This window comes from Plecotus auritus (genome assembly GCF_963455305.1).
Source record: "Plecotus auritus genome assembly, chromosome: 3".
NCBI lineage: Eukaryota > Metazoa > Chordata > Mammalia > Chiroptera > Vespertilionidae > Plecotus > Plecotus auritus.
In genome coordinates, this window is record NC_137772.1 from 46,165,353 (window position 1) to 46,190,729 (window position 25,377).

The 25,377-nt window shown below is 44.6% G+C and overlaps 1 protein-coding gene across 1 annotated transcript in view; it reads left to right on the plus strand.

Moving 5' to 3' along the window:
* ABCC4 (ATP binding cassette subfamily C member 4 (PEL blood group)) overlaps nt 1–25,377 on the plus strand; it is a 236,179-nt gene that overhangs the window by 46,765 nt on the left and 164,037 nt on the right. The window contains exons 2-4 of the mRNA XM_080659153.1: nt 567–677; nt 1,205–1,325; nt 16,259–16,477. Of these exons, the coding sequence (XP_080515279.1) occupies nt 567–677; nt 1,205–1,325; nt 16,259–16,477 (451 nt within the window). The remainder of the gene's footprint in view (nt 1–566; nt 678–1,204; nt 1,326–16,258; nt 16,478–25,377) is intronic.

The following is a 25,377-nucleotide window of genomic DNA, read 5'->3' on the forward strand; positions in this document are numbered from 1 at the left end:
GGGAATTAAAGTCAGGAAGGGAAAAGCAAGTCGACAGTGAAAGGATCACTTATCTAGGTCAAGCAGAGTTTTCTGAACAAGAAAAAGGGAAGTTCATGGGTGGGTGGCCTGGGTTTTTATAGTCACGTAGCTGGCAATGTGTTTGAGTTGAATGTCTTTGAAGTGGATGCCTCAGCAATCAAAAGCTTATACTGCAATAAAAAAAAGCTGATTGTGATGTGCTTACACTACACTGTCCCAGCCTTGGAGCCAGTCATTTCTTTAAGGAGCCTCGGTTTCTTTATGGCAGGAAAGGTATTAAAAAACCGAGACTGGGCGCCTGCCCGGAGTGTTCTTTGACATTGGTGTGTCATTGTTTCCAGGCCCTCCTGGCAGACAGAGCCAGGGGGTTTGTGGGTGTGTAAGCACACATCTAAGATATCTCACCCTGCCCACCCCCCCTCCCATGTCTGTGTATTTAAAATGTTGACTTTTTAAAAACAAAACTTATGGATGTAGGATTCTGATTAGACACAGATGTGTACTTTTGGGTAGATGTTATTCATTTTTCTCTCCATTTTTAACAGGTGGCTAAACCCCTTGTTTAAAATCGGTCACAAACGGAGATTAGAAGAAGATGATATGTATTCAGTGCTTCCGAAAGATCGCTCAAAGGAACTTGGGGAAGAGCTGCAAAGGTAAGCAACAGGCAGTGAGGAGAAGCGTGTGGAAGGAGAGGCTCTAATGGTTTGGAAGGGGTGTTGCCTTCCTTTGGGTCCTTCTGGAGATCGGGTACACTGCCCTCCCTTCCCCTCAGGCTGTCCCTGGGCTTAACCTGCCTTGGCAGGTGGGTGAAACTGGAGTTGCCCTTGCATTTGTGGAAGTGGAGAGAGCCCCCAGCCAAAGCCCCGAATGCCAAGAACTGTCTGGGGAGGAGGTATCCCTGCAGGAAGTTGTCTGGACTCCTGTCTGCCTTCTTGGGCTGCTCAAGGTGCTGAATGTCCTGCAGAACTGGCAGGAACTTGTTTCTTGAGACTGGGACTGTTTTTCTGGCGCCTCAGATACTGCACCCCGAATTTTGGGAGCCCTGCAGACAGTTAGCCCTCATCTATTGGACAGGGGTGAAGTGCCCAGCAATAGACACTTCCCTTTCATTCTGGTACCTCCCTGGTTTGCCCTACGGCAGGGCGTGCTGCTCTTCACCGTGCTGTGTTTCTCATCGCAGGTACTGGGAAGAAGAACTTTCGAGAGCCCAGAAGGTCCCACGGGAGCCATCTTTAACAAAAGCAATCATCAGGTGTTACTGGAAATCCTATGCAATTTTGGGATTTTTTACATTACTTGAGGTAAAAGCTTTTACTGCAGTGAACTGTTTTTCGGGACCATTGGGGAGAGAGGCAAGAAGTTTAAGTGGATAAAAGATGTCTAGGAAACACGATATCGTTAGACTGAGCAATTACTTAAATGATGGACCTGTAAGGAGGGGGTCATATTTTTCTGTAAATTAAATAGAGTATTGTGGAAGGGCAGTCCCGAAAAGAGAAGACATTTCTTTCATACCATGTTAGGACACTGTTGGTGCTCAGTAAATGTTATAAACACTGAGTGATTCTTGACCAGAAGAAGATCCCACAACCTCCAGGAATATGTTTGGAGGAAGTAAATTTGGACCAGCGCCCAGAATCACGAGGCATTTTACAGGTGCTCTACAAATAATTGTTAACTTGACCAGGCCAGATCTGATAAACATTCTTCCAAACAGGTATTGTCACCTTCCAGGGAAATAGAACCCGGGGCCCTGCATCTGGGCTGGAGCTGGCCAGAGCTCCCAGGAGCAGACATGCCTCCAGGCTGCCACCGTTGCAGTGGGCCCGGGTACAACAAAGCAATGCCTTCTCGTTGGAGAAGCTCTGGCTTCACCATGAATTCTGGAGAACTTGTGCATCACCCATTCTGGTTTCTTATTCCTGGTAGTTGGGGCCGATTGCTGGTTGGCAGGTAGTCTTGGTAGCCTGGCATTTCAGAGAGTGTAGGAGGGGATATGCTATGGAGAACCAAAGGCAGAAATCCATGATGTCAATGACCTCCATTGCCCTGAAGGGCCTCCAGTAAGACATTGTCTACCTGGGGGCACAGTGCCAGCAAGCCTACCTGTCCTGGCTAGGTATGCTGAAAATCTGCCTGCATAGCTCATGCTCTCCGTGGTGCCCTAGTACTGCCTTAGGGACATTGGTGGCCCTGCGTGTGCCTGAGATGAGTAGAGACGGAAGTTGCACTTGCTATGAAAGGGTTGTTTCAGTTACAAGAGGGCAGTGAGTTATCATAAGTGCATTTTGTTGGGCGGTGAGATGGGTGGGTCAGTTGATTTGATGTGGGAGGTGTAGCTCCTGTTTAAAACGTTCTGTTGTAGGGAAGGGCACTGTGGGCATTGGGTGGCTAGGTAGGTGAACTCTCCCCTACACAATTGGAGAAAACCAGGGACTCTGTCAGCTAACAGGTACAGGTGACTGGGTGGTCCTGGGAAACTGAAGTTGTTGTTGATGACAGATGTGGGTTGGCCAGGGTGCCAGAGGTTGGGGACAGGTGTATGGGGCAGAGTGCCTCCTTTGAGAGGGCACCAACCACTATGTGGATACTGCTGTGGCCTTGTGAAGGGCAGGGTGGAGATGCAGACCAGTGGGACTAACTGGGGGTATTAGAGGGTGCAAGAGCCCCTTGGGCTGGCCAGCCTGTCTTTGACCTGTGCACAGGTGTTTCTACATTGTAAAAAAAGTCTCAGTTTGAAATAAGCAGGTGCGAAGCTCGTGTCACTGTGGCCTGTGTATGTAGCCTTTCCTGATCACATGTGACTGCTGACCTCCCAAAGCAAAGCTCTCATGAATTCTGCTTGCCAGGAGTCCTCAGAGCCTCGGATGTACCTGCGGCCCACACCACGTGTCTGGTTGTGGGTGGATGGACTGAGTGGCCTCGGGCTAGTTTGGGATAGTATGCTGAAGCAGGCTCCCTCTGCTGCCCCCAGTTCTCTAGCTTCCCTTTGCTACCAGGTGCTGGAGAAGCTTTGCGTCTTTACTGGGCAGAATTTGAGAGAAGTAGACCCAGAGGTAGAGCTGCGGGAGCTAGGGTTCCTCTTGAGAGAGAGAGGGTAGGCCCCACTATGGTGCTGGGATTTTTGCCCCACTAATACTCAACTATTGGGAGATCCAGGACACTTAGGAGTGGGGGGCTGAACACAGGTGCAGCAGCCAGGTACTCTTTACCCAGTAGAGACCCAAAGCTCATTTTCAGATGGGATCTAGTCACCATCTGGGGCTTAGAGACCCCACCCCATGGAGCCAGCTACCCAGGACAATAAGCTCAGTTCAAACCCAGCAACTGGGGCCGCCCTTTGAGACCTGCTTGTCTTCAGCTTCTCCAGCACCTGGTACCTGGCCAACATGGGGCTCATACTCAGTAGTACTAGTATTAATATTAGTGTGAGTAGCAGCAGGAATAGTACTGTACTCCTCTGTAGTAATAGCAGCAGCAGTGGTTCGTATTGAGTGGTAATAGTAGTACCAGTAGTGGTTTCAGCAGGGCTTACTCAGTAGTGGTGATGGCAGCAGCAGTATTATTAGTGTAGTAGTAACACTAAACACTAAGCTTCTGTGAGCACCTTATATGTAATATTACGTTTATTCCTTTGGCCAACTCTAAACAAGGTGGGAAGTATCCTTATAACCCCATTTTAGAAAGGAGGACACACAGTGCCAAGTAGATACACATTGTGCCGAGGATCACTCAAAGCATGAAGGACAGAGCCGCGACCCTGTCTTGGGCTCTGTGACTTAGAGCCTGACCATGTCTAGGACTGGTAGCTTGTCCAGTCTCTTCAGACATGTGCATCTTGGACTTGCCTAGCTATGATAAGTAAGATGCTAAAAACTCCCTGGAACCTGGTCGGTTTGGTTCAATGGTTGAACCAGGAGGTCATGGTTTGATTCCCAGGTTGCTGGCTCCATCTCCAGTAGCAGAAGTGCAGGAGGCAGCAATCAGTGATTCTCTCTCATCATTGATGTTTCTGTCTCTCTCTCTCTCTCTCTCCCTTCCTCTCTGAAATCAATAATATATCTATATCTATATCTATATATCTATATCTATATCTATATCTATATCTATATCTATATCTATATCTATCTATATCTATCTATATATATTTATATATATCTGTATATATAAAAGCCAAGCGACCAGAACGACCGGTTGCTATGACGTGCACTGTGGCTGGCCTACCTCCTGCGGCCCCTTCCCCCTGGCCAGGCAACCTCCTGCCGCCCCTCCCTCCCAGCCGCCCAACCTTCTGCAGCCTCTCCCCCCGGCTGGCCAGCCCCGATAGACCTCGATCGCCTGCCAGGCCAAGGGACCCCACCTGTGCACTAATTTGTGTACTGGGCCTCTAGTCCTATACACTTAGTGGCCAGATTATTATGATCTCTGAACGCATAATAATCTGGCCACTCAGTGTATATCCTATATAATAAAAGGCTAATATGCAAATTGTCCCCTCGACCAGGAGTTCGACCAGCAGGCAGGCTGGCCAACCGCCCATGTCCCCTCCCCCTGGTCAGGCTGGCCAGACCCCACCCATGCACGAATTCATGCACCGGGCCTCATATATATATATATATATATATATATATATATATATACACACACACATATACACACACACACACACACGCGCACACACGCACACACACACACACATACACACATACACACTGAGTGGCCAGATTATTATGTGTTCAGAGATCATAATAATCTGGCCACTCAGTGTATAATAAAGAGGTAATATGAAAATTTACTGTCACGCCCTCACAAGATGGCTGCCTACAACCAGGCTGGCAGGGGGGATGGGGGTTAGTGAGGGACGACCAAATGACTGAACAAGCAGGCTGTGTGGGGTGACCAGGCCAGCGGGGGGGTTGTGAGGGACGACCAGGCTGGCAGGGGGGGGCAGTTGGGGGTGACCAGGCTAGCAGGGGGGCAATTGGGGGCGATTAGGCTGGTGGGGGGCCAGTTAGGAGCGATAAGGCTGGCAGGGAGGGGGCAGTTGGGGGCAACTTGGCCGGCAGGAGGGGCAGTTAGGGGCTAACAGGCCAGCACGCAGAGGCAGTGAGGGGCGATCAGGCTGGCATGCGGGGGGAGTTGCGGGTGACCAGGCCAGCAGGGAGGGGGCAGTTAGGGGCGACCAGGCTGGCAGAGGGGGGTGGGCAGTTGGGGGTAACCAGGCCAGCAGGGAGGGGGCAGTTAGGGGCGACCAGGCTGGCAGGGGGGGGGGCAGTTGGGGGTGACCAAGTCAGAGGGGGGAGGTTCAGTTGGGGGTGACCAGGGGGGCAGTTGGGGGCGATTAGGCTATTGGAGGAGGCAGTGAGGGACAACCAGGCTGGCAGGAGGTGGGCAGTTGGGATGACCAGGCCGGCGGGGGTGGGGGGCAGTTAGGAGTGACAAGGCTGGCAGGAAGGGGGCAGTTGGGGGCGACCTGGCCGGCAGGGGGGCAGTTAGGGGCCATCAGGCTGGTGGGGGGGGGCAGTTAGGGGTGATCAGGCAGGCAGGCAGGTGAGTGATTAGGAGCCAGTGGTCCAGGATTGTGAGAGGCGACTGCCAGTTTCGGACATCCCCCAAGGGGTCCCGGATTGGAAAGGGTGCAGGCTGGGCTGAGGGGGACACCTTCCCCGCCCCCCCCGCAGGAATTTCGTACCCAGCCTCTAGTATATAAATAAAAGAAAAGCTTTATATGCTAAAGTGGTGCTCTGCAAACCCTAACAGGCATACAGAACAAAATAAAACAAAAGAAACTCCCTGGAGCAGGAAGTGAGACTGAGGATTGTAAATTGGGGTGGCCAGGTCCCCCGGGTGCTGGAAGTGGCTAGGGTGTTGATGCTAGCAGCAGCAGCATGGTGCACTCAGATAGACCAGGGCCTTGTAGAAAGCCACCTTCCACTCATTACCATCCCCAAGTGGGTGTAGTTATGGCTGCAGCCCCGGTGACCTACCAGGTGTACCAATTAATAATGCGGATTCTTTTCAATAGATGGAGTTACACATGTGTTGATATATATGTGATTTGATATGTATGTTATTTTGTTGTATTGACAGCAAGCTTCAAAGCTTCATATGTTAAATTTGCTGAAGGTGTTAACATAGATATTTTTATGCTTAAAAATATCGAATTTTGTACCAAAAAAGAGCATTTTCGGCAAGTTTTAATTCATTACTTTATTTTGAAGAAAAGTGCTGCTGAAAGTTATTGTATACTTCAGGAAGCTTTTTGTGATCATGCTCCATCTCAAGATACTTGTGAACACTGGTTTAAATGCTTTAAAAGTGATGATTTCGATGTGAAAGACAAAAGACATCCAGGCCGACCAAAAAAGTTTGAAGACCAACAGTTACAAGCATTATTGGATGAAGATGCGTGTCAAACTCAGAAACAACTTGCAGAAAGATTAAATGTTGCTCAGCAAACAATTTGTGATTGTTTACTAGTACAAGCAATGGGAAAGATTTTAAAGGAAGGAAAATGGGTGCCACATCAACTGAACGAAAGACAAATGGAAAACCGAAAAGTCATCAGTAAAATGTTGCTTCAACGGCACGAAAGAAAGTCTTTTTTTGCATCCAATTGTGACTGGCAATGAAAAGTGAATTTATTTTGAGAATCCCAAATGCACAAAATCATGGGTTGGTCCAGGTCAACCATCAACATTGGCTGCGAGGCCAAATCGCTTCGGAAAGAAGGCAATGCTCTGCGTTTGGTGGGATCAGGAAGGTGTGGTCTATTATGAGCTTCTAAAACCAGGTGAAACCATTAATACTGATCGCTACCGACAACAAATAATCCATTTGATCGTGAAATGACCAGAATGTGCCAGAAGATACGGCAAAGTAATTTTGCTTCATGATGACACACCATCACACACTTCAAAACCAGTTAAAGACACATTAAAAGATCTTGACTGGGAAGTATTAACCCACCCTCTGTATTCACCAGCCCTTGCTCCTTCAGATTACCACTTGTTCTGATCGATGGCACATGCATTTTCTGAGCAGCACTTCAAAACATACGAAGAAGTGGAAAATTGGGTCTCTGAATGGTTTGCCCCAAAACAAGAAAAATTCTATTGGGACGGTATCCACAAATTACCTGAAAGATGGGGGAAATGTGTAGCTAGTGATGGATATTACTTTGAATAAAGCACTTTTTGATGTTTCTCTTAAAATTATCGTTTTTTCTTTGATTACAAAATCCGCATTATTAACTGGTACACCTGGTAAATTCTCAAACATTCATTCACACTCCTAAGGCTCCCTTCCAGGTTGGCTCCTTGAGATGGAACTGGGGCATAGAAGTCTTGGATGGATCTCAGATTGTGATTTCTCAGATTACTTAGCAACAGCACTTGGTTGTCTGCTGAGAGCTGGTGAATCTAGGATTGCATGTGCATGTGCTCAGCAAGGATGGGAATCCCAGGTCAGTCACTAGTGTGGCGGGGGGCAGTTCTGTCCCTGGGGTGTTAATGGTGACAGCTGGGTGGAACCAGGCAGTGCTGGTAGCAGACAAATCAGAGGTGAAGTGGTATTGGGGTTTCTCCCAGGAGTGTGCTTGCTTGTTCATGCTGCATTCAGGTGGTTTATGGTATAAAATTAGACAGTGGCCTAGATTCCCTAGATGAGCATGACGACTAGCATATGATGTTCATTTTAACTGTGTGTTTAAGATAATAACTGGCCGAACTCTTAGTTGTGATGCAGTGAAGTTCAGGGACCACTAAGGGTCATTAGAGCTCAGCTAGAAGTAAACCTTGAATTTTTTGTTTCTGGCAGCCAAAAGAAGCCCGGAATCCAACACAAATACTCTTGTTTTCCTAGACTTGCTTGTTGACACTCTGGTGTTTTGGAGATGTTGGAAATGACTTCTTAGGGTGAAACTAGTAAGGATCTGTTTATATTTAAAAAATCATTTTCAAGTGCTGTTTTGGGTTTCCAGTGATTAAAACTAGTTACTGAGTTAGGTGGGGTGAATGTTAGTTTAATGCTTGAAGCAGCTTCCCATTTTGTGGTCTTATGTCTATGCTCCTTGTTGGTCTTTGCATTTTAGATAGTGGAAGGTCTAAACTCAACCTGGGATTTTCTAAAAAGCTCAAGGCCTGAGAATGATCAAAGCGTGGGCAGGGCCTTCTCTGGGCACTGCTGGCAGCAGCCAGGGGAAGAGGCTGGGTGACACTGGCCCAAGGCAAGGCTTTTCAGGGTGGGATTTCAAAGTAGTGAAAACTTCTGTCCTATAAGAATTGAGGAATGATTGTATGCTCGGAGAAACAGGTACCAGGCTGATGAAAGCAGTGTTCTTATAGGCCAGCGCTAATTAGAGGGAACAGCCAGTGAGTTCCCAGCACTCCTGGCCCCTATGTGGGACTGCAGTGGGGAAGGAGCAAGTCTCTTTCCACCTAGAGCCCTCAGGGTAGAGGGGAGGAGCCTGAAGCCTTTTCTAGGGCCAAACCTTGGGGAAGGCCACCTCCCCAGTCCTGTGGCCTTTTCTTGGAGAGATGAGGTCTCTGCCTGCTGGTATGTGACTTGGCCTCAAAGAGCCGCTGTGGGTTCTGCAGTCCCCTTCCCCTAGAGGGGAGGAGTGGGCTATTCCATGACCTTTGGAAATGGACCCAGGCAACTGCTGGCCTTTGCCTGAGGCCAGTGTAGCAGATTGTCTTTGGCCCAGGTGGAGGCTGTAGGGAGGCAAACATTTTGTGTTGAAACTAAGCAGCTGGACAAGAAATAAATAGACAAACAAAACTCTGAGTAGAATTTATGCCTCGACTTAGGGCTGATTCTCCAAGAGCGGTATTGGGCTTTTTTTGTATTTCCCAGATCTTTCTTCCAAGTGTCCCTCACCTCCGCCCAAGCCGGGTGAAGAAATTGCTAAAATAATTGTGGGCCAGAAGCAACCACTGAGAGCTACACAGCAAAGGAGAGATGGAGGGAACATCCAAAAAAGCTAGCAGGAGACCTTCTGAGTAGACCTGCTGTGTACACCCTGCTAGTTCCAGGCACATAGCACTAGCATGGCAATATCCATAGTAATGATCCTGAGTCGTCAACAAGGGAATGCTTCTCAATCCATTTTAAGAAGTCAGGGAAGTAGCCCTGCAGGTGTAGCTCAGTGGTTGAGCATTGACCTATGAACCATGAGGTCACAGTTCGATTCCCAGTCAGGGCACATGCCCAGGTTTCCGGCTCTATCCCCAGTAGGAAACGTGCAAGAGGCAGCTGATCAGTGGTTCTCTCTCATTACTGATGTTTCTATCTCTCCCTTCCTCTCTCTGAAATCAATAAAAGATATTAAAAAAAGAAGTCAGGGAAGTAAATGACTTATTTTCAAAGGATTGCATTCAAAATGGTTGAAATAAAAATCTGCCCAGAAGTGAAACTTTCAATTTCTGTCTAGGAAAATTGGCCTTTAGGAATGATTTCAGTTAAGATTTCTCATTCTGCTATGATTGCCTGTGAACAGCAGTGTGTTTTCCAAGCCCTTTGTGAAACCAGCCTCTGCCAGTCTTTGCTGCCAAGCATGGAGTAGGTCCCGTCCCAGGACTTCTGTGATTCTGTAATAAACGTGGTCATGCTTACACTTATTCTCATGCTGGGTTCCGAGTACATTTCACTGTCTTAGCTCGTGTAGTTGTTCCAGGATTTCTCTAAGGTAGACAAGGCAGGTATTTCCACTAATGAGGGCATGGAGGGCATGTGATGGCTTAGAGTCCTGTGACTTGCAAGTAGCCAATTTGGTATCTGAAGCAAATGTTCTAATTCCTAGGCCAGTGCCCTTTGCATTTTGTCCTAATGCTTTCTTTTCTGCCACACCCCCTCCCACGGGTCAGAGAGCCAAGAGTAGGTGTGTGATTTTCTGACAGCAGCTGTGTGCTCCTGTCAGCTGCTTCATACAGTGTGTTTTTCCCCCCTGTAAGTTTGTAAGGACATCCAAAAATAGAAAAATAGAATAGGATTGACATGGGAGAAGCTCAGAAAACAGACTAGGAGTTACCCTTCTGTAAGGGACATTTACTTTTATAAAGGAAATCTCCATTTGATGGCTCCAAATCACTAGAAAATCTTAATGAAGAAGTCTAAGAAGAAAAAAAAAAAGCTGTACAACAAACTCAACTCTATCCTTATTTTACCATGCTTTTCCTATTAACCCCTCATAACTTCTCTCTTCATTCTTTCTTTTGTCTTTACCTGAAGATGACATTTAAGGTAGTGACTTGGAATTACTCAGTTTTTCTGGGCATCTCCCATGTATACAGGATATGTGCATATTAATGAGCTTCTATTAGTTTTTCTCTTGTGATTTTATCTTTTATTACAAGGAGTTTCCACCAAGAACTCAGAAGGTAGAGGGGAAATTCCTTTCTTTCCCTATAGGATAATAAGCCCTAAGTCCGCTTTAGTAGTTATCAACTCATGACCAGTCTTGATTCATCTGAACCCCTACTTATTTTACTTCCCAAGATTATTTTGAAGCATTTCCTAGACATCACATCATTTTACCTATGAATACTATTTTTTTGTTAATTGGGATATTTTTTCCATTGCTTTTCAGAGAGAGAGTGGAAGCGAGTGAGGGAGGAGAAGAAGAGAGAAAAGGAGAGAGAAGGGGAGAGGGGATAGAGGAGGGAGACACACACCAATGTAAGACATATCGACTGGTTATCTCCCTCATGCACCCCACCATGGGTGGGTAGCGAACCTGTAACCCAGGATTGTGCCCTTGACTGGGAATTGAACCTGAGAGCCATCTGTCCGAGGGCTGACTCTCTAATCACTGAGCAACTCTAGCTAGGAGTTATAATAAATATTTTAGAATGTGTCTTTAAAAGATGTAGAATCTTGCCCGGCTGGTGTGGCTCAGTGGTTGAGCGTCAACCTATGAATCAGGAGGTCACAGTTCAATTCCCTGTAAGGGCACTTGCCTGGGTTGCAGACTTGACCCTCAGTAGGGGGCATGCAGGAGATAGCCGATTAATGATTCTCATCATTGACGTTCCTTACTCTCTCTCCCTCCCTTCCTCTCTGAAATCAATAAAAATATAATTAAAAAATAAAAGATGTGGAATCTTCCCCTTATATAATCCTAATACAATTATTTTATACAATACTTTAGTATCATTAATATCTAGACAGCATGCATATTTTTTTGTCTTCATTTCTTGTAGTTTGAAGGCATATCCAAATAAGGTGCATTTAATTGATATAGGTTGTGTGTGTTAAGGATTAGGAGATGTCATCTCCCCTGGTTACTAGTGGGGGTGGACTTCTTGGGATATTCTGAGGAAAAGAAATTTCTGAGACTCCCATAGGAGGATGCAATCATGGCATTAAATCTCTTAAGTTTCCAAAGTCCCATTTCCCTTTGTCCTGCCATAAAAGAAGGTTAGCTGTGGCTTCAGTAGAGCTAAAATCAGAGCCAGTGTCAAGTGTGTTCATTCCATATTGCCACACTCCAATTCAGCATCAGGCTAGCTCAGCTTATGTTTCCCCAAGCAGTTCCTTAGTCTGTTGTGTGTGGGATCTGCAGGGCCACATGGCTATGAAAGAAACACGGGCAGGCGCAAAACGAGAGCCCCACGAGCCGAGAGCACAATAGATTATGTATTCCCAAATTATCGTGTGATTACAATGGTCACGCCCATTCTGGCCAATAATCTTTGTTCCCAGGTGTGACTGACAAGTATCTTCCCTGTGTCAGCCTAACTGTATTGGGCATGTGTCTGTCTTCCCTTGGTTGGATCCCTTCCCCTAGTGTTTTGCAGGGAATAGGCCAGTGATTCCCTGGGGAGTGGAAAGTTGTAGCTTCCTGGTGAAGCTGCCCAAATGATATGCCTATAATGTCTAGCCTTCCTTTACTCCTTTCCTATTATTAATAACTAGCTAATTACAATGGTATCATGTGGGTTCCTTTTCTGTTTGCCAACTCTCCTCTCTTTTCCTCTCTGCAATGTATGTATGCATGCATCCTCACTCAAGGAAATGCTTAGAGAGAGGAGTGGGGAGAGGGAGAGAGGGGGGAGAGAGAGAGAGAGAGAGAGAGAGAGACGGATCTATTGGTTGCCTTCTATATGTGCTCCGACCAGGAGAGAGAGAGAAAGAGAGAGAGAGAGAGAGAGAGAGAGAGAGAGAGAGAGAGAGAGAGAGAGGGACACGGATCTATTGGTTGCCTTCTATATGTGCTCCAACCAGGAGAGAGAGAGAAAGAGAGAGAGAGAGAGAGAGAGAGAGAGAGAGAGAGAGAGAGAGAGAAAGAGAGACGGATCTATTGGTTGCCTTCTATATGTGCTCTGACCAGGAATCGAACCCACAACGTGAGTATGTGCCCTGATCAGGAATTGAACTGGCAACCTTGTGGTGCACGTGATGATGCTCAACCAACTGAGCCAGTCAGGCTAGGCTATTCATTTATCTATGTTCATTGATAGATTGATAGAAACCAAGTTGTTTGTCTTGTAGAAATTCCTACAGTCTGGATTTAGACTGTTGTTTTCCAGCCTCACCCCCACTCCCACCACATGTTCTCTTAAGTTGGCTAGATCTAGAAGCTTGATCTGACTCAGCCCTCTCACCCCCCGACCTTTGACAGGATTACCTTACGAGGTACATAAGTGGTACATAACATCTGTGTCTTTTGTGTATGTTCATTTTGTGTATGATCGTTGCTTAAGATCCATTAACTCTTTAGGGGGTTGCAAAACAGTGATATTCTAATTCTTCCCTTCTTCATTTATTAGCCAAAATATTTTCATAAAGAGAAACTTGGCTGTTATCAACACTTTTATTACTCTTGTACAATATATCTAGGTAGGCCAAGGGATATTCTTTTTTTTAAAAAAATATATATACTTTATTGATTTTTTACAGAGAAGAAGGGAGAGGGACAGAGAGTCAGAAACATTGATGAGAGAGAAACATCGATCAGCTGCCTTCTGCACAGCTCCTACTGGGGATGTGCCCGCCACCAAGGTACATGCCCATGACTGGAATAGAACCTGGGACCTTTCAGTCCTTTGGCCAACGCTCTATCCACTGAGCCAAACCAGTTAGGGCCCAAAGATATTCTTAATTAAAAAATATTTTTATTGATTTCAGAGAGGAAGGGAGAGGGAGAGAGGGGGTCCTATGTTTTATTTGTATACACTCTAACAGTCTTTGGTAGTTTCCGTGCTTTCTGGAGTGACAGGATGTTTTTGGCTCTTCATGTACAGTTTTTGCCCGACCTGGGAATCAGCTGTTTTCTAAGCAGCCCTGGCTCCTTTTAGTGGGAAATGGTGTTTAGGGACTATAGTGTTAGCGCTAGATGTGCTCATTGCTGCTGTGTTGGTAATTATTTCTCAATTTGATTGGACCAAGCTAGAATATGTTCTTTTCAAGGTAAACATATCATGGGTGCTTTTTGGGTATTTATAGTCCAAATCATATTGAGGATGCTAGTGTTTTTACTTAATCTCATTACTCTTTCATCTGTATCTCTTTTCTCCTCATCTATTCTTCTTTCTCCCAGGCCTAATCCCACTTCCCATTGAAAACATAATTATTAAATTTGTTTTAACTTACACTGTCAACTCTGTCACCCATAATGTGACTTCTGAAAAAAAAAATTAAGATTCTTTTGCAGTTCATGTTGCCCTGTATATCACATAGGGAATGTATTTTCAAATTATTTTGTTTAAAACCACTTTCAGTTATTCTCCTTTTGTGTGGTTATGCCAGCAACTGGATGGTAATATATTTAGGTACATTTGTTTTATTTTACTCTGAAGTTTCAGGAACTGCTTTTTTAAAATGTGTTCATTTTAAATTGTGGTGTAATGTTTTGTTGGTTCCAAAATCAAATGAACAGGAGAGGCTGATTTTAAAGAAGGCTGTTATTCTTGTTCCTCCCACTCTATTCCCTCTTTCCTCTTAGAGGTAACTTTAAAAATAAAATACGATTCTTTTTTTTGCTCCCCCCCCTGCAAAAAGTTTTATTGTTTCATTTGGTCCAATGCGTGGTAGAGGGCTCCAGGGTGGTTAAAAGAATCGCTAGAGGCCTTGGGAGAGGCTCAGGCAAAAGCCAGTCACTGGGGGAATGCAGAGGGGACCCCTCAAAGGCCTCTGGGCTCCAAAGGCTCCCAGTGAGCCTTTGGAAGAGATACTCGCCCAGTCCAGCCTGGGGGCCAGCCAGCCTGCAGAGGTTGTTCAGATGGTCGCCCATCTTTGTGATGAGTATCACCTCCTCATCCAGGAAGTGATTCTCCAGGAGGTCACAGAGATGAGGGTCTGCACGGGTAGAACCCAAGGCATGCAGCTCCAAAAGGGCCTGGTTCAGGTTCCTCTCCAAGGCCTTGGCGGCTTCCATGGCGTCCAGAGTTTTGCCTCACTTATCATGGGAAGGCTTCAGTACATCTTAGAAGAGAATGTGGCCACTACGCTGGTTTTGCATCTTTTAAGATTTGCTCAGTGCCAAAGGGTCGCAGGGTCAATTCCCAGTCAAGGGCATGTACCTGTGTTGTGGGTTCACTGTCTGCTCCTGGGTCTGGGCAGTGCGGGAGGCAACGCATCCATGTGTCTCTCTCACATTGATGTCTCTCTCTCTTTCTCCATCCCTCCCTCTCTTCTACTCTCTCTCTGAAAAGCAATGGAAGAAATATCCTTGGGTGAGGATTAAAAAAAAAAGATCAAGCAAGAGTGGACAGATGAGTGGGAAGGTATGGGCCATGAACTGGCATTACTCATCAGTGAGCTTATTTGCTTGACTGGATTGTTAAATACTGTCACTCAGCAGAAGATTCCAGGTGCTTAGGGGTAACTTTTTGTACTGGATTTGTTGCATCTATCAGTATTCTGACTGATGGGTGACAATACTCTTAACATTCTCTTGTAATTATACCCATGTTAGGCTTAAATGGCAGCTGAGTAAGAGGTACCACTGACTCTCAGAGACAGTCATAGGTTTTTTTAAAGTTTAAGATGGCAGGTGTTACCTCTGGGCTTCGGGTGGATAGCCTCAGGGTTGCGTGCTGCCCTTCGCTCTTCCTGGGTTGGGACTGTCCCATGTGCACAGTTTGACGTGCTTGCTCCAGCTTTTCATCTCAGTATACTATTATTAAAGTCTGTTTTATGACCCTCTGCGTTAGGGTTCTTTTGTAAATTACTTGTTTCTCTTGGGGTGAATGAAAGGGCGTGCTGGAAAATATAACAGTGAGTCTTTGTGTTCTTGCGATCTGATCATCTTACTCATAATTCTTCAACTAAACAGTCTTCCCTTACCTCTAAATAGTAGATGGAAACTTCTGTGACCTCTTGGAAGGTGAAGCTCATGACCATGTGTGTGCATGTGCATACGTAGGTCAGGGTGCTGTTTTTTTTTTTTTAAATAATATATTTTTTACTGATTTCAGAGAGGAAGGGAGAGGGAGAGAGAGATAGAAACATCAATGATGAGAGAGAATCATTGATCGGCTGCCTCCTGCATGCCCCACACTGGGGATTAAGCCCACAACCCAGGCATGGACCCTTGACCGGAACCGAACCAGACCCTTCAGTCTGCAGGCTGACACGCTGTCCACTGAGCCAAACCAGTTAGGACTGTTGGTGGGGTTTTAATGTTATACCATTTGAGGGACAGGGTCCTCTCTCTGTAAATATCCTGATAGGGCACTACTATTTGGCTGAGAAGAAAATGCATGTTCATTTTATTTCATGTCTAGTTCTTTGGATCCTTCCTTTCTTTTGTGCATAGGTCCCTCACCCCAGACAGGTAGGAAAGAGCTATCCAAAGCAAATGTGCCCATTGTGTACATGCCTCTGTTAATAAGGATGGGTTGCTTAAAAGGAAATGCTTATTTCAGAGTTGAGTTCTTGAAAGATTTCCAAATTTTTGGCATTTTGTCTTTTGAGAAGTCAGTGGAGGAAATGATGTTGAGGGCCTGTGTTTACTTTTGGTGGCTTAGATTAGCACTGCATGTTTGGATTTCTTTGAAGGGGAGAAGTATACCTTACACGAGAGGAAGTTGTTTGTGGGGTGAAGTGGCCATTGGTCATGGAGGGGCAAGGTTTGCTGTTTCTTTGCTTTTAGTCTTGGGGAAGAAAACACCCTCCCTAAGTCTTACACAGGAGGTAAGCCCAACGACTCCTAACTCATTGGTGTAGGATTTTAATTGTTACCTCGTATGGCTTGTATGTCTAATTAAGGCCTTTTTATTTCCCTTCTTAGGAAGGCACCAAAGTAATCCAGCCCTTATTTTTGGGGAAAATTATTAGTTATTTTGAAAACTATGATACCACCGATTCTTCCCAAGATGTCTACATCTATGCCTCGGTGCTAACTACCTGCACGCTCCTTTTGGCCGTTCTGCATCATCTATACTTCTATCACGTGCAGTGTGCTGGGATGAGGTTAAGAGTAGCCGCATGCCATATGATTAATGTGAAGGTAAGTGCCATTTGGTATGAAACTGTGCACCTCACCTGAAGCATCAGAAGTATTTTGGGAAAGTTCTACCTAACCAAAAATTTTTGTAAATAGAAACATTTAAATCTTACTTAAAGAAGCTTGATATTTGCATCATGCTATTTTTTTTAAAACAAACTTTAACAATACATAATGAGTTTTCTATGAGATCATATCAGGGCTGCCTTTGATAACATTTGGCCACAGGCTGTTGCAAAATACTTACAATGTAATCTAATGAAAAAAGTATCAGATTGATTTAAGCATGAAAATTTTTTTTTGTTTTCATGCCTAAACCTCAGTTATATTTATAGAAATTTTATTGTTGTTGTTCACTAAAACCTTCATTTAGAACAATGTTCTATTTAAAAGTGACCATCAGTGAAATTGGATCTGTGAAATGGAATCTACAAAGATGTATTTGAGAAAGGGAATGGTGATATTTTTTTAAATGAACTATTTAACTATGTTCAATGTAATTCTGTTAACTAAAGAAAACTGTAAATGGTAGCCACATATAGACTCACTCACTATATTCTATAATTATGGTTGTTTTTAGTAGTATTAAAGAAAAATTGGGTGTTGGGGATAAAACTTTAAATTTCATATATTTATATATATTACTAATTTTGGAGAGAAAGAATGGTTTCATCTATTTTATGTCACTTTTCAGTTAAGTTATTGGTATGTACAGTACTTTTTACCCCTTTAGTGTGCATGGTAGCAATTTTAGTGATAAGACCCCATTTGATGTGTTCAGTTTTTTTATACTGAGAAATGCCATGAAAATATCCCATTATTTACCTTGGTCTTAACTTTTATAAAAGGAGTGAATATTTCAGGTATCTTTACAAAGGACTTGCCACAGATACACCAGTGTCAGGAGCTGAAGAGCTTTGTATAAACTTGATCCTGGCTATTTCTTTGCCCTGGGCTGTCGGCTTTAAAAAACATCCCCTCCCCCCAAATTAACAGTATTGTATATTTGATATTTGCTAAGAGAGTCCATCTTAACTGTACTCACAGCCCCACTACAGATAACTATGTAAGGTGATAGATATGCTAATTAGTTTGACTATAGTAATCATTTCCCAATGTATATGTGTATCAAAACATCATGTTGTATACCTTGAATATATACAATGTTTATTGAAAAAGTAAAATCTTCATTGAAAGATAAAACCGGGCAATATAAGTATTGCTTCTTTTACCTAGTTGCTACTTATCTTGAGCTTCTGTATCTTGTGAACACTTTTCTTGCAAAATGCAAGATGTCTTCTCCACATCTCCCTTTGGGCTGCATCTTATTCATCTTGGAATTGTGTGAATCCTGGAGGCCTGGCATCTCATTGTCTGTGTAGGCTACAACGGGTAAGTCTGGTTTCCTCTTCTGTGACATGGATTGTTGTTGTTGTTTTTTTAATCCTTACCCAAGAATATTTTTCCATTGATTTTTGGGGAGAGTGGAAGAGAGGGAAAGACAGAGAGAAACATTGATAGGAGAGAAACACATTGTTTGGTTGCCTCCTGCGTGCACCCCAACCAGGGCCCAGCTGGGGAGGAGCCTGCAACCAAGGTACACGCCCTTGACCGGAATCGAACCCAGGACCCTTTGGTCCACAGGCTGACACCCTATCCAATGAGCCAAACCGGCTAGGGCATAGAAATGGTTGCGATGCTGGTATACTCAACTTGGGGTCTTCATTGTCACTGTTGTCGTCGTTGTCATCATCACCATCATCATCATCATCATCTTTCTTATTCTGTTGCACTCCTTTCTGCCATTCAGGAGGAGACTCAGGTTTATTTTTAAGTTAGCTACATTTTGTATTTCCAGGCCATGATTAGCCTCTATAAATACACAAGAAATTTCACTAGCACTCTGCTCTGAAATCTGTAAACACTGAAGTCAGGTTTGAAGTGACAGTTCAAACAAAGCTCTTTGCAGCACAGGTGAGTTGCTGTCCACCTGTTTTTCTTGCTCTTCTCACTAACACTTTGGAACGTTGCCCTTGGGAAATGCGATCTGACTTAATTAGTGCATGCAAACATCTCCCATGGGTATTAATTTGCCAACTTGATTAGCCTTAAAGAATTGACCCTTTACAAAGTCAAGCATTGCTTTGGGTTAAACCATAGACGAAACCTGAAATTCCAGAAACTCCAGAAACGTGGGAAAGACAGATTTCCTCAGGCACTGCCTTGCAGCTAGAATCCTGCAGAGGTGAAGAAATGATACTTTATCACAGGTGGGCTGATTGCCTAGGGCAAAAGCTGACACTGCAGTGCAGCTCTGAACTCTGAACATTTGCAGTTTCTGCTCAGACCCAACCTCCTAATCTCCCACCTGGGAGAAAATCAGGTTGGTTGTTATAAATGGAATGGCTATTAAGCTCATTTCGAATATTGAATGACTTTTTGGGATGTATCATATATAAAATGACTTGTCATTTGTTTACCTCTGCACAGCTTTGGTAAATTTACTTTTGGCTTTCGATCATTGATTTTATTGTGGTAAAATATGCATAATGTAAAATTGACTGTTTCTAACTCTTTTTTAAAGTGGCATTGATGACATTCACGTTGATGTGCAGCCATTCCCACTATTCATCTCTAGGACTTTTTTTATCTTCCCAAACTGAAACTCTTGACCCATTAAACACGAGCTCCCCCATCCTCTCTCTCCTCAGGCAGCAGCATTCTACATCCTATCTGTATGAATTTGCCTCTTCCAGGTACCTAATACAGGCGGAATCATACATTGTCATGTTGTATCTGGCTCATGTCATGTAGCCCAGTGTCTTCAAGGTTCATCCATGTTGTAGAATGTGTCAGAATTTAACTTCTTTTTAAGGCTGAGTAGCAGTCCATTGTAGGTACATACCACATATTGGCGTGTTTGTTGTTGTTTTTTTTTTAATTTTAATCTAAATTTTTTATTGTTGAAAGTATTACATATGTCTCCTTGTTCCCCCATTGACCTCTCCCTGACTGCTCCCTCCCCCCAGCACAGGCCCTCACCTTCCTACTGTCTGTGTCCATTGGTTATGCTTATAATGCATGCATACAAGTCCTTTGGTTGATCTCTTTCCTCCCTCCCCGCTTCCCCACATAAACTGATGAACAAAAATACATAGATCCACATGTTGTTTATCCATTTATCTGTCGTGGACACTTGGGTTGTTGCCACCTTTTGGCTATTGTGAGTAATGCTGCTGCGAACATGGTTCTAGAAATCTCTTTTCAAGTCTGTGCTTTCAGTTCTTTTGGGTATATATATATACCCAGACGTGGAATTGTTGGACTATATGGTATTATTATGTTGAATTTTTTGAGGAACGGCCATACTGTCCTCCATAGTGGCTATATCATTTTACATTGACACTTGATCATTGATTTTTCTGTGTAAGTTGAGGACTAAGTGAAGTTTTGATGAAGCATGACATTTTGTTTGGATCAGTGGTTCCAGTTGGTCTGTTGAACAGCTCATGGTGGTCTATTCAGGTTCCTCAAATCTTTAGGGCATTTTCCAGAACATTTTACCAAATAAAGGGATGGTGCGACAAGGGGCTATTTTTTTTTTTCCTGTGTAAAACAGATTGGCATTAAGAACACAAGTTCCTCACACAATAGTGTTTTGAACATTGTACTTGATCATTTTAAAAAGTTACTGCACGCCACAGGGTATATTGCCAGCATGGGTTGCTGTTACCTATGCAATGAGAGCAGTGGCTTACTTCCTGTCTTTGTTTTTGGCTGGACACAGAAGAAGCAAGACATGTCCAGCTTCAAGTCTCAACAGGCTACTTCCCTGGCTTAGGGCACAGGAGGTGGGGCCAGGCTGGGGGAAGATAGTAGCTCAGGCACGGTGAGCCTGGATTGGAGACAGCTGACCATCTCCATCCCTGCCACTAGTGGGAATATATCCCCCGTCTGCCAGCCCTGACCTTGGCCTTGGGCCTGGGTGGAAGTGAGCCTGAATGTTACAAGTCTTTAGATCTGGGGCAGGCAGGATGACAAGTCTCAAGAATCAGGATGGTCTTGTGGTATTTCACAGAGATTTGTTCACATTATAAAATGTATACGGTACAGAGATTTTCTTTAAGATCTTTAGCCTAGTTGGCTCTTAGGTTTCCTGACTTTGTGTGCAGGTTGAAGAACTCTAGCAGTTCCCACAGTGGATCCTGAATGCCAGGTAATGCAGAGCCGTCGGGCGCTGAGCTCACCGACACTGCTCTCTGCCACTTGCTTCGTGGTGCAGATTTCCTTGCAGAATTGAATCAGTTTGGCCAAACTTCTTATTCTGCCTAAAATCTGGTCGCGACTCTTCATTTGCTAAGAGTTACATAAAGTATAGTTTGTGGGAGAGTATTTGTCTTTATTTTCGACTTCTAAGATGAGCCGATTCCCTGCAGACTTCCTAGTTTCCCTTTATTCTTTGTGGTAGATCTGCCTGACAAGAATTTGTGTACAGTCGATCTTGGCTTATTCCCAGCTGGGGTTGAACAAGATGACGCTCTGTCTTCTGGTTGCAGCTCTCGTACTGAACACAGGTGTCATTTTCACGGTCGACTTAGTGCCTGTTTTCTGCATCTTTGGGGGGTGATTTTGCTGTTTAATACGGTCCCATGCAGAGTGCTCCTGTGCTGTCTGGTACTCCTTAGCACAAGAAGACTGTGATGTGCCTTATGGAGAAAATACTTGTGTCAGATAAGCTTGTTTCAGGTGTGAGTTATTCTGCATTTGGCCACAAGTCCAGTGTTAATGAATCAACAATAGATGTTAAATAAGTTGTCTTTAAACAGAAACAAGGTTATGTATGTATTGATCAGTTGATGAAAATGCTGTTACCAAAGGCTGGCAGAAACCTAACCCTGTATTTCCCCTAGGAGCAATTAATAATCACTCATCATGTTCACAGTGACTGTATAGAACATAAGTATCATGAATAATGAGAATCGACTACTGATATTTATTTACCCAATACATCTCAAGGGCTGGGGGTGACTTCTATAGATCAATGCTCTATTTAGAGAAATATTTTTACACACCTTAGGTAAGTGTATTTTTAATTTGTTAAGTGATGTACAGATGGTACCCAATTTATGACGTTTTGATTTTATGATTTTTCAGCTTTTGATGGCGTGAGAGCTGTATGAATTAAGCAGAAAGCATATATCAAGTTTTGAATTTTAATCTTTTCCTGGGCTAAGTGATATGCAGTATGATACTCTGTGATGCTGGGCAGTGGCAGTGAGCACAGCTCCGTCAGCCCAGCCACCCGATCACAAGAGTAAACAACCAGTACTCTACACTGCACTGTGTTGCCATTGTTTTTTTGTTATTGTGTTTTGTGTTTTCTCATTCTATCATGTCTGCTAAATGGCCATCTCTGTCTCCTGCTTCTGGTGAGAACCTCAAGATAATTGTCCATGTGTAGGCTAATGTAAATGTCCTGAGCAAGTTTAAGGTAGGCTAGGCTAAGCTGTGATGTTCCATAGGTTAGGTACACTGCAAAAGTGCATTTTTTGACTTACAATATTTTTAAGTTACCGTGTATTTATTAGGACATAACCCACCTCATGGTAAGTTGAGGGGCATCTGCAACTCTCATTATAGAATTCTGTAGTTTGAGGCAAATGCATGCTCCTTATGCCCACACCAATTTGATTTCGTATTTTCAGGTACTCCTCATCTTTCTGCGTGAAGGACTTCCCCTTTCCTTTAGTCCTTTCTTTTAAGACCTGTTTTCCCTTGACCATTTTACTTCTCCTTTCCAGACATTTCTCTAGCTCAGTTCTGTTTTAAGCCCAGTGCAAAGATATCAGGGGTCCTTTATCACAGGCTGAGGAGGAAGTAGAAGGAGCCCTTCCAGGATGCAGAGAGAGGCTAAGCTTGCTCACTTCTGAGCAACATCTGCAGCCTTCTGCAATAAATGGAGCCTGAGTTTAAAAAGTCTCTCACGGCCCTAGCCGGTTTGGTTCAGTGGTTAGAGTGTTGGTCTGCAGATTGTCGGGTCCCGTGTTCGATTGCAAACTCAATTCCCTGCCCTGGTCAGGGCGTGCGGGAGGCAACCAATCGATGTGTCCCTCTCACATTGATGTTTCTCTCTCTCTGTCTCTCCCCCACTAAGGGTTTTCAGGGAGATTTTAGGGTAGGCCCCAGGGGAAGATGTCAATTGAATATTCAGCAGTTTTCCAGGTGTGTTCTTTCAGGGTTGTGGTCTTCACTGATTGATTGGCTGGCACCAGGGTAGGGGGTTTTTAAGTCAATGCATCTGGTCTTTAGGTGGCTGTGGCTGGTTTTGCTGCTTTTCTGGGCTTGGAGCTGAAATACAACGTATGCCTAGATGTTATTTCTAGGGAAGAGAGGTCAGGTGGTCCAAACTGCATGACCAGTGCTATGCTAAGGTAGGAAAGGTCACGCTGGGGGCGATGTCCCACCCTATGATTGTTCTTTGCTGGCACCAAGGACTTTCCTCCCTGGTGACCTTCTGTACCTGGCCCTTGCTCTGCTCAAGTCTGTATAACCACATAACTGCATAAGTTGAGGAAGGGAGAAGCTGTTTGGTTTAGCTTTCTTCAGAGAGGAAATTGCTGCTGCTGGAGAGTTATGAGTGTCCATTGCATTCTGCCATCTGGTAACTGTGTCTCTAGGAGAAACTGCTAAATGATTTTCAAAGCGATGGTACTATATTAGGTTCCTCCCAATAACATGAGTTCCAGTGGCTTTAGATCCTCACCAGGACTTGGTATTGTCAGTGTTTTTCATTTTAACTATTCATAAGGGCATAAAGTAGTATCTCATTATGGTTTTGATTTTTACTTCATTGATGACTAAAGACGTGGGGTGGGCATGGAATGGTGCAAAATCACCCCAGTGAGAATCAGTCCCTTGGAGTGGTCTTTAATTCTGACATGGTCTTTCGGGGTGTCTCAACTTCACGCCAGGCTTGTTAGTGACGTATTAATAAGGTTTCTCCACTCTGGCTGTTCAAGAACTTCAGGGTCCCAGCTCTGCTGAACATTCAGTGTCTATGTTCTGCTTGCCACTCCGCAGCACCAGCTGTCTGGTGAGTCTTGGGCCGTCTTGACCTGGGTCTTTTTAGCTCACTCCTCAGCTAAGGACTTGTAGCAGGCACCCCCTCTGCTCCTCCCCCCCGACCCCCGCCAAGACTTCAGAGACCCTTCCTTTCTGTAACCTCTACTGCTTGATGGCTTGCCGAAGATGCCAGCTGCTTCAGCTGACCTCTGCCTCCTCCGCTCAGGGCTGCTGTGCTTAGTGGACTCCAGCCACTGTCACTGTTGGACAGTGGTCTCCTGGCAGAGAACTAGCGCAGAGTTGGTGGTCACCTCGTGAGTGTCCTTTCTCTCCAGGATCAGCCATGCACTGCCTGTTATCTGATGCCTGAAGACAGAATTTTGTCCAATTATGTAGTTGCTAATAACGGAGGCGGTCGGGGGGCTGGCCCCTCTATCAGTTACACAGCCATCAATCACAGCAGCAGTGGCTTCACTGCTTTTATCTGCCGGATGTTTCTGGGCCCTGCAGTGGGGAGCTGTGTGTACAGTACTGGGTGTGGTAGTATTAGCTGTAGGACATGCCTGTTCAACTTCCTTGCCAAACAAATCAAGAGCAGGGGCATATTCTAGGCTGAGATTCACCAAATTTTTTGTCATAAGTCTTCTTTGTGCTTATTAAAAACCCAGCATCTGCTCTGGCCAGTGTTTTCAGTGGTTAGAGCATGGGCCCTTGCACCAAAGGGTCTCGGGTTTAATTTCCAATCAAGGGCACATACCTGGGTTGCAGGTTCAATCCCTGGCCACCCCCATAGGGGTACACGAGGGAGGCAACCAATCAATGTCTCCCTCCGTCCGTCCCTCCCTCCCTCCCTCCCTCTCTCTCAAAAATCAATGGAAAAAATATCCTCAGGTGAGGGTTAACAACAACAAAAATACAACCCAGAATCTGGGTCTAATCCCAGACCTGCTCCTCAGAATTTCTAAGGAAGAGGCCTGGAAATTTTATCTGTGCCTTGGGATTCTTGTGATCAGGGCACCTGAGGAAGCATACTTTAGAATCAGGAAGGGGGCAACAGACAAGTGCAAGGGCAGCCTGAGTTTCTGTATTCCTTTTCCTGGGATTTATGCCAAAACATGGCTGATATTTGTTTTTTAAAATTCTAATTAGTTTAATTAAATTGTCTTTCCTTGTTTGTCTAAAAAAGTTTTTATTTCTTTTTTATTCTTTTAAGATGTTTCTCTAGGCCTTTCATGCTCACATTTTTACTGTTCTGTGTTGCTCATTTTTCTGTTTTCCCCTCTTGTTTGGCAAACCAGTCAGATAGGTGATGGGTCTGGGTGTGAGGGGTCTTTCATTATCTGGGGATGTGAATCATTTTGAACATGCTACCGTCAAGTTGCCTTACATATTCTTTGCATAGGTATTGGTAGACTATATTCATTAAATTGTAGTCATTTTTCTGAAACAACATATATTGACTATCTCTTCTCTCATCAAGGTACCTATTTTCAGTTCATTCATTAGATTTTCTGAAATGTTCCCAAGGATGTGGGGCACGTGAGGCCCCCTACAGTGGAGAGTGGTGTTTTGCATGTAGCATGGTCACCAGCAAACTGCTGGACACTGTGTAGCAGTCTCTAGAATGGGGCTCTTGTCAGGCAGGCTCTGCTTCATCCTTCAGGGGCTGTGGGGTGGTTCGCAGGGCATGGGGGGAGCCAGCCTCAGGGACTCATGGCTTTGGGGTGTGATGACGTCAGAGAATGTGGAGAAACCCCCCCTGGGGAATTCAAGTCGTGAATCTGACTTCAAAGCAAGTATCATAGTTCCCCCAACCCCCCAACCCCAGTGGTTCTTGGGGT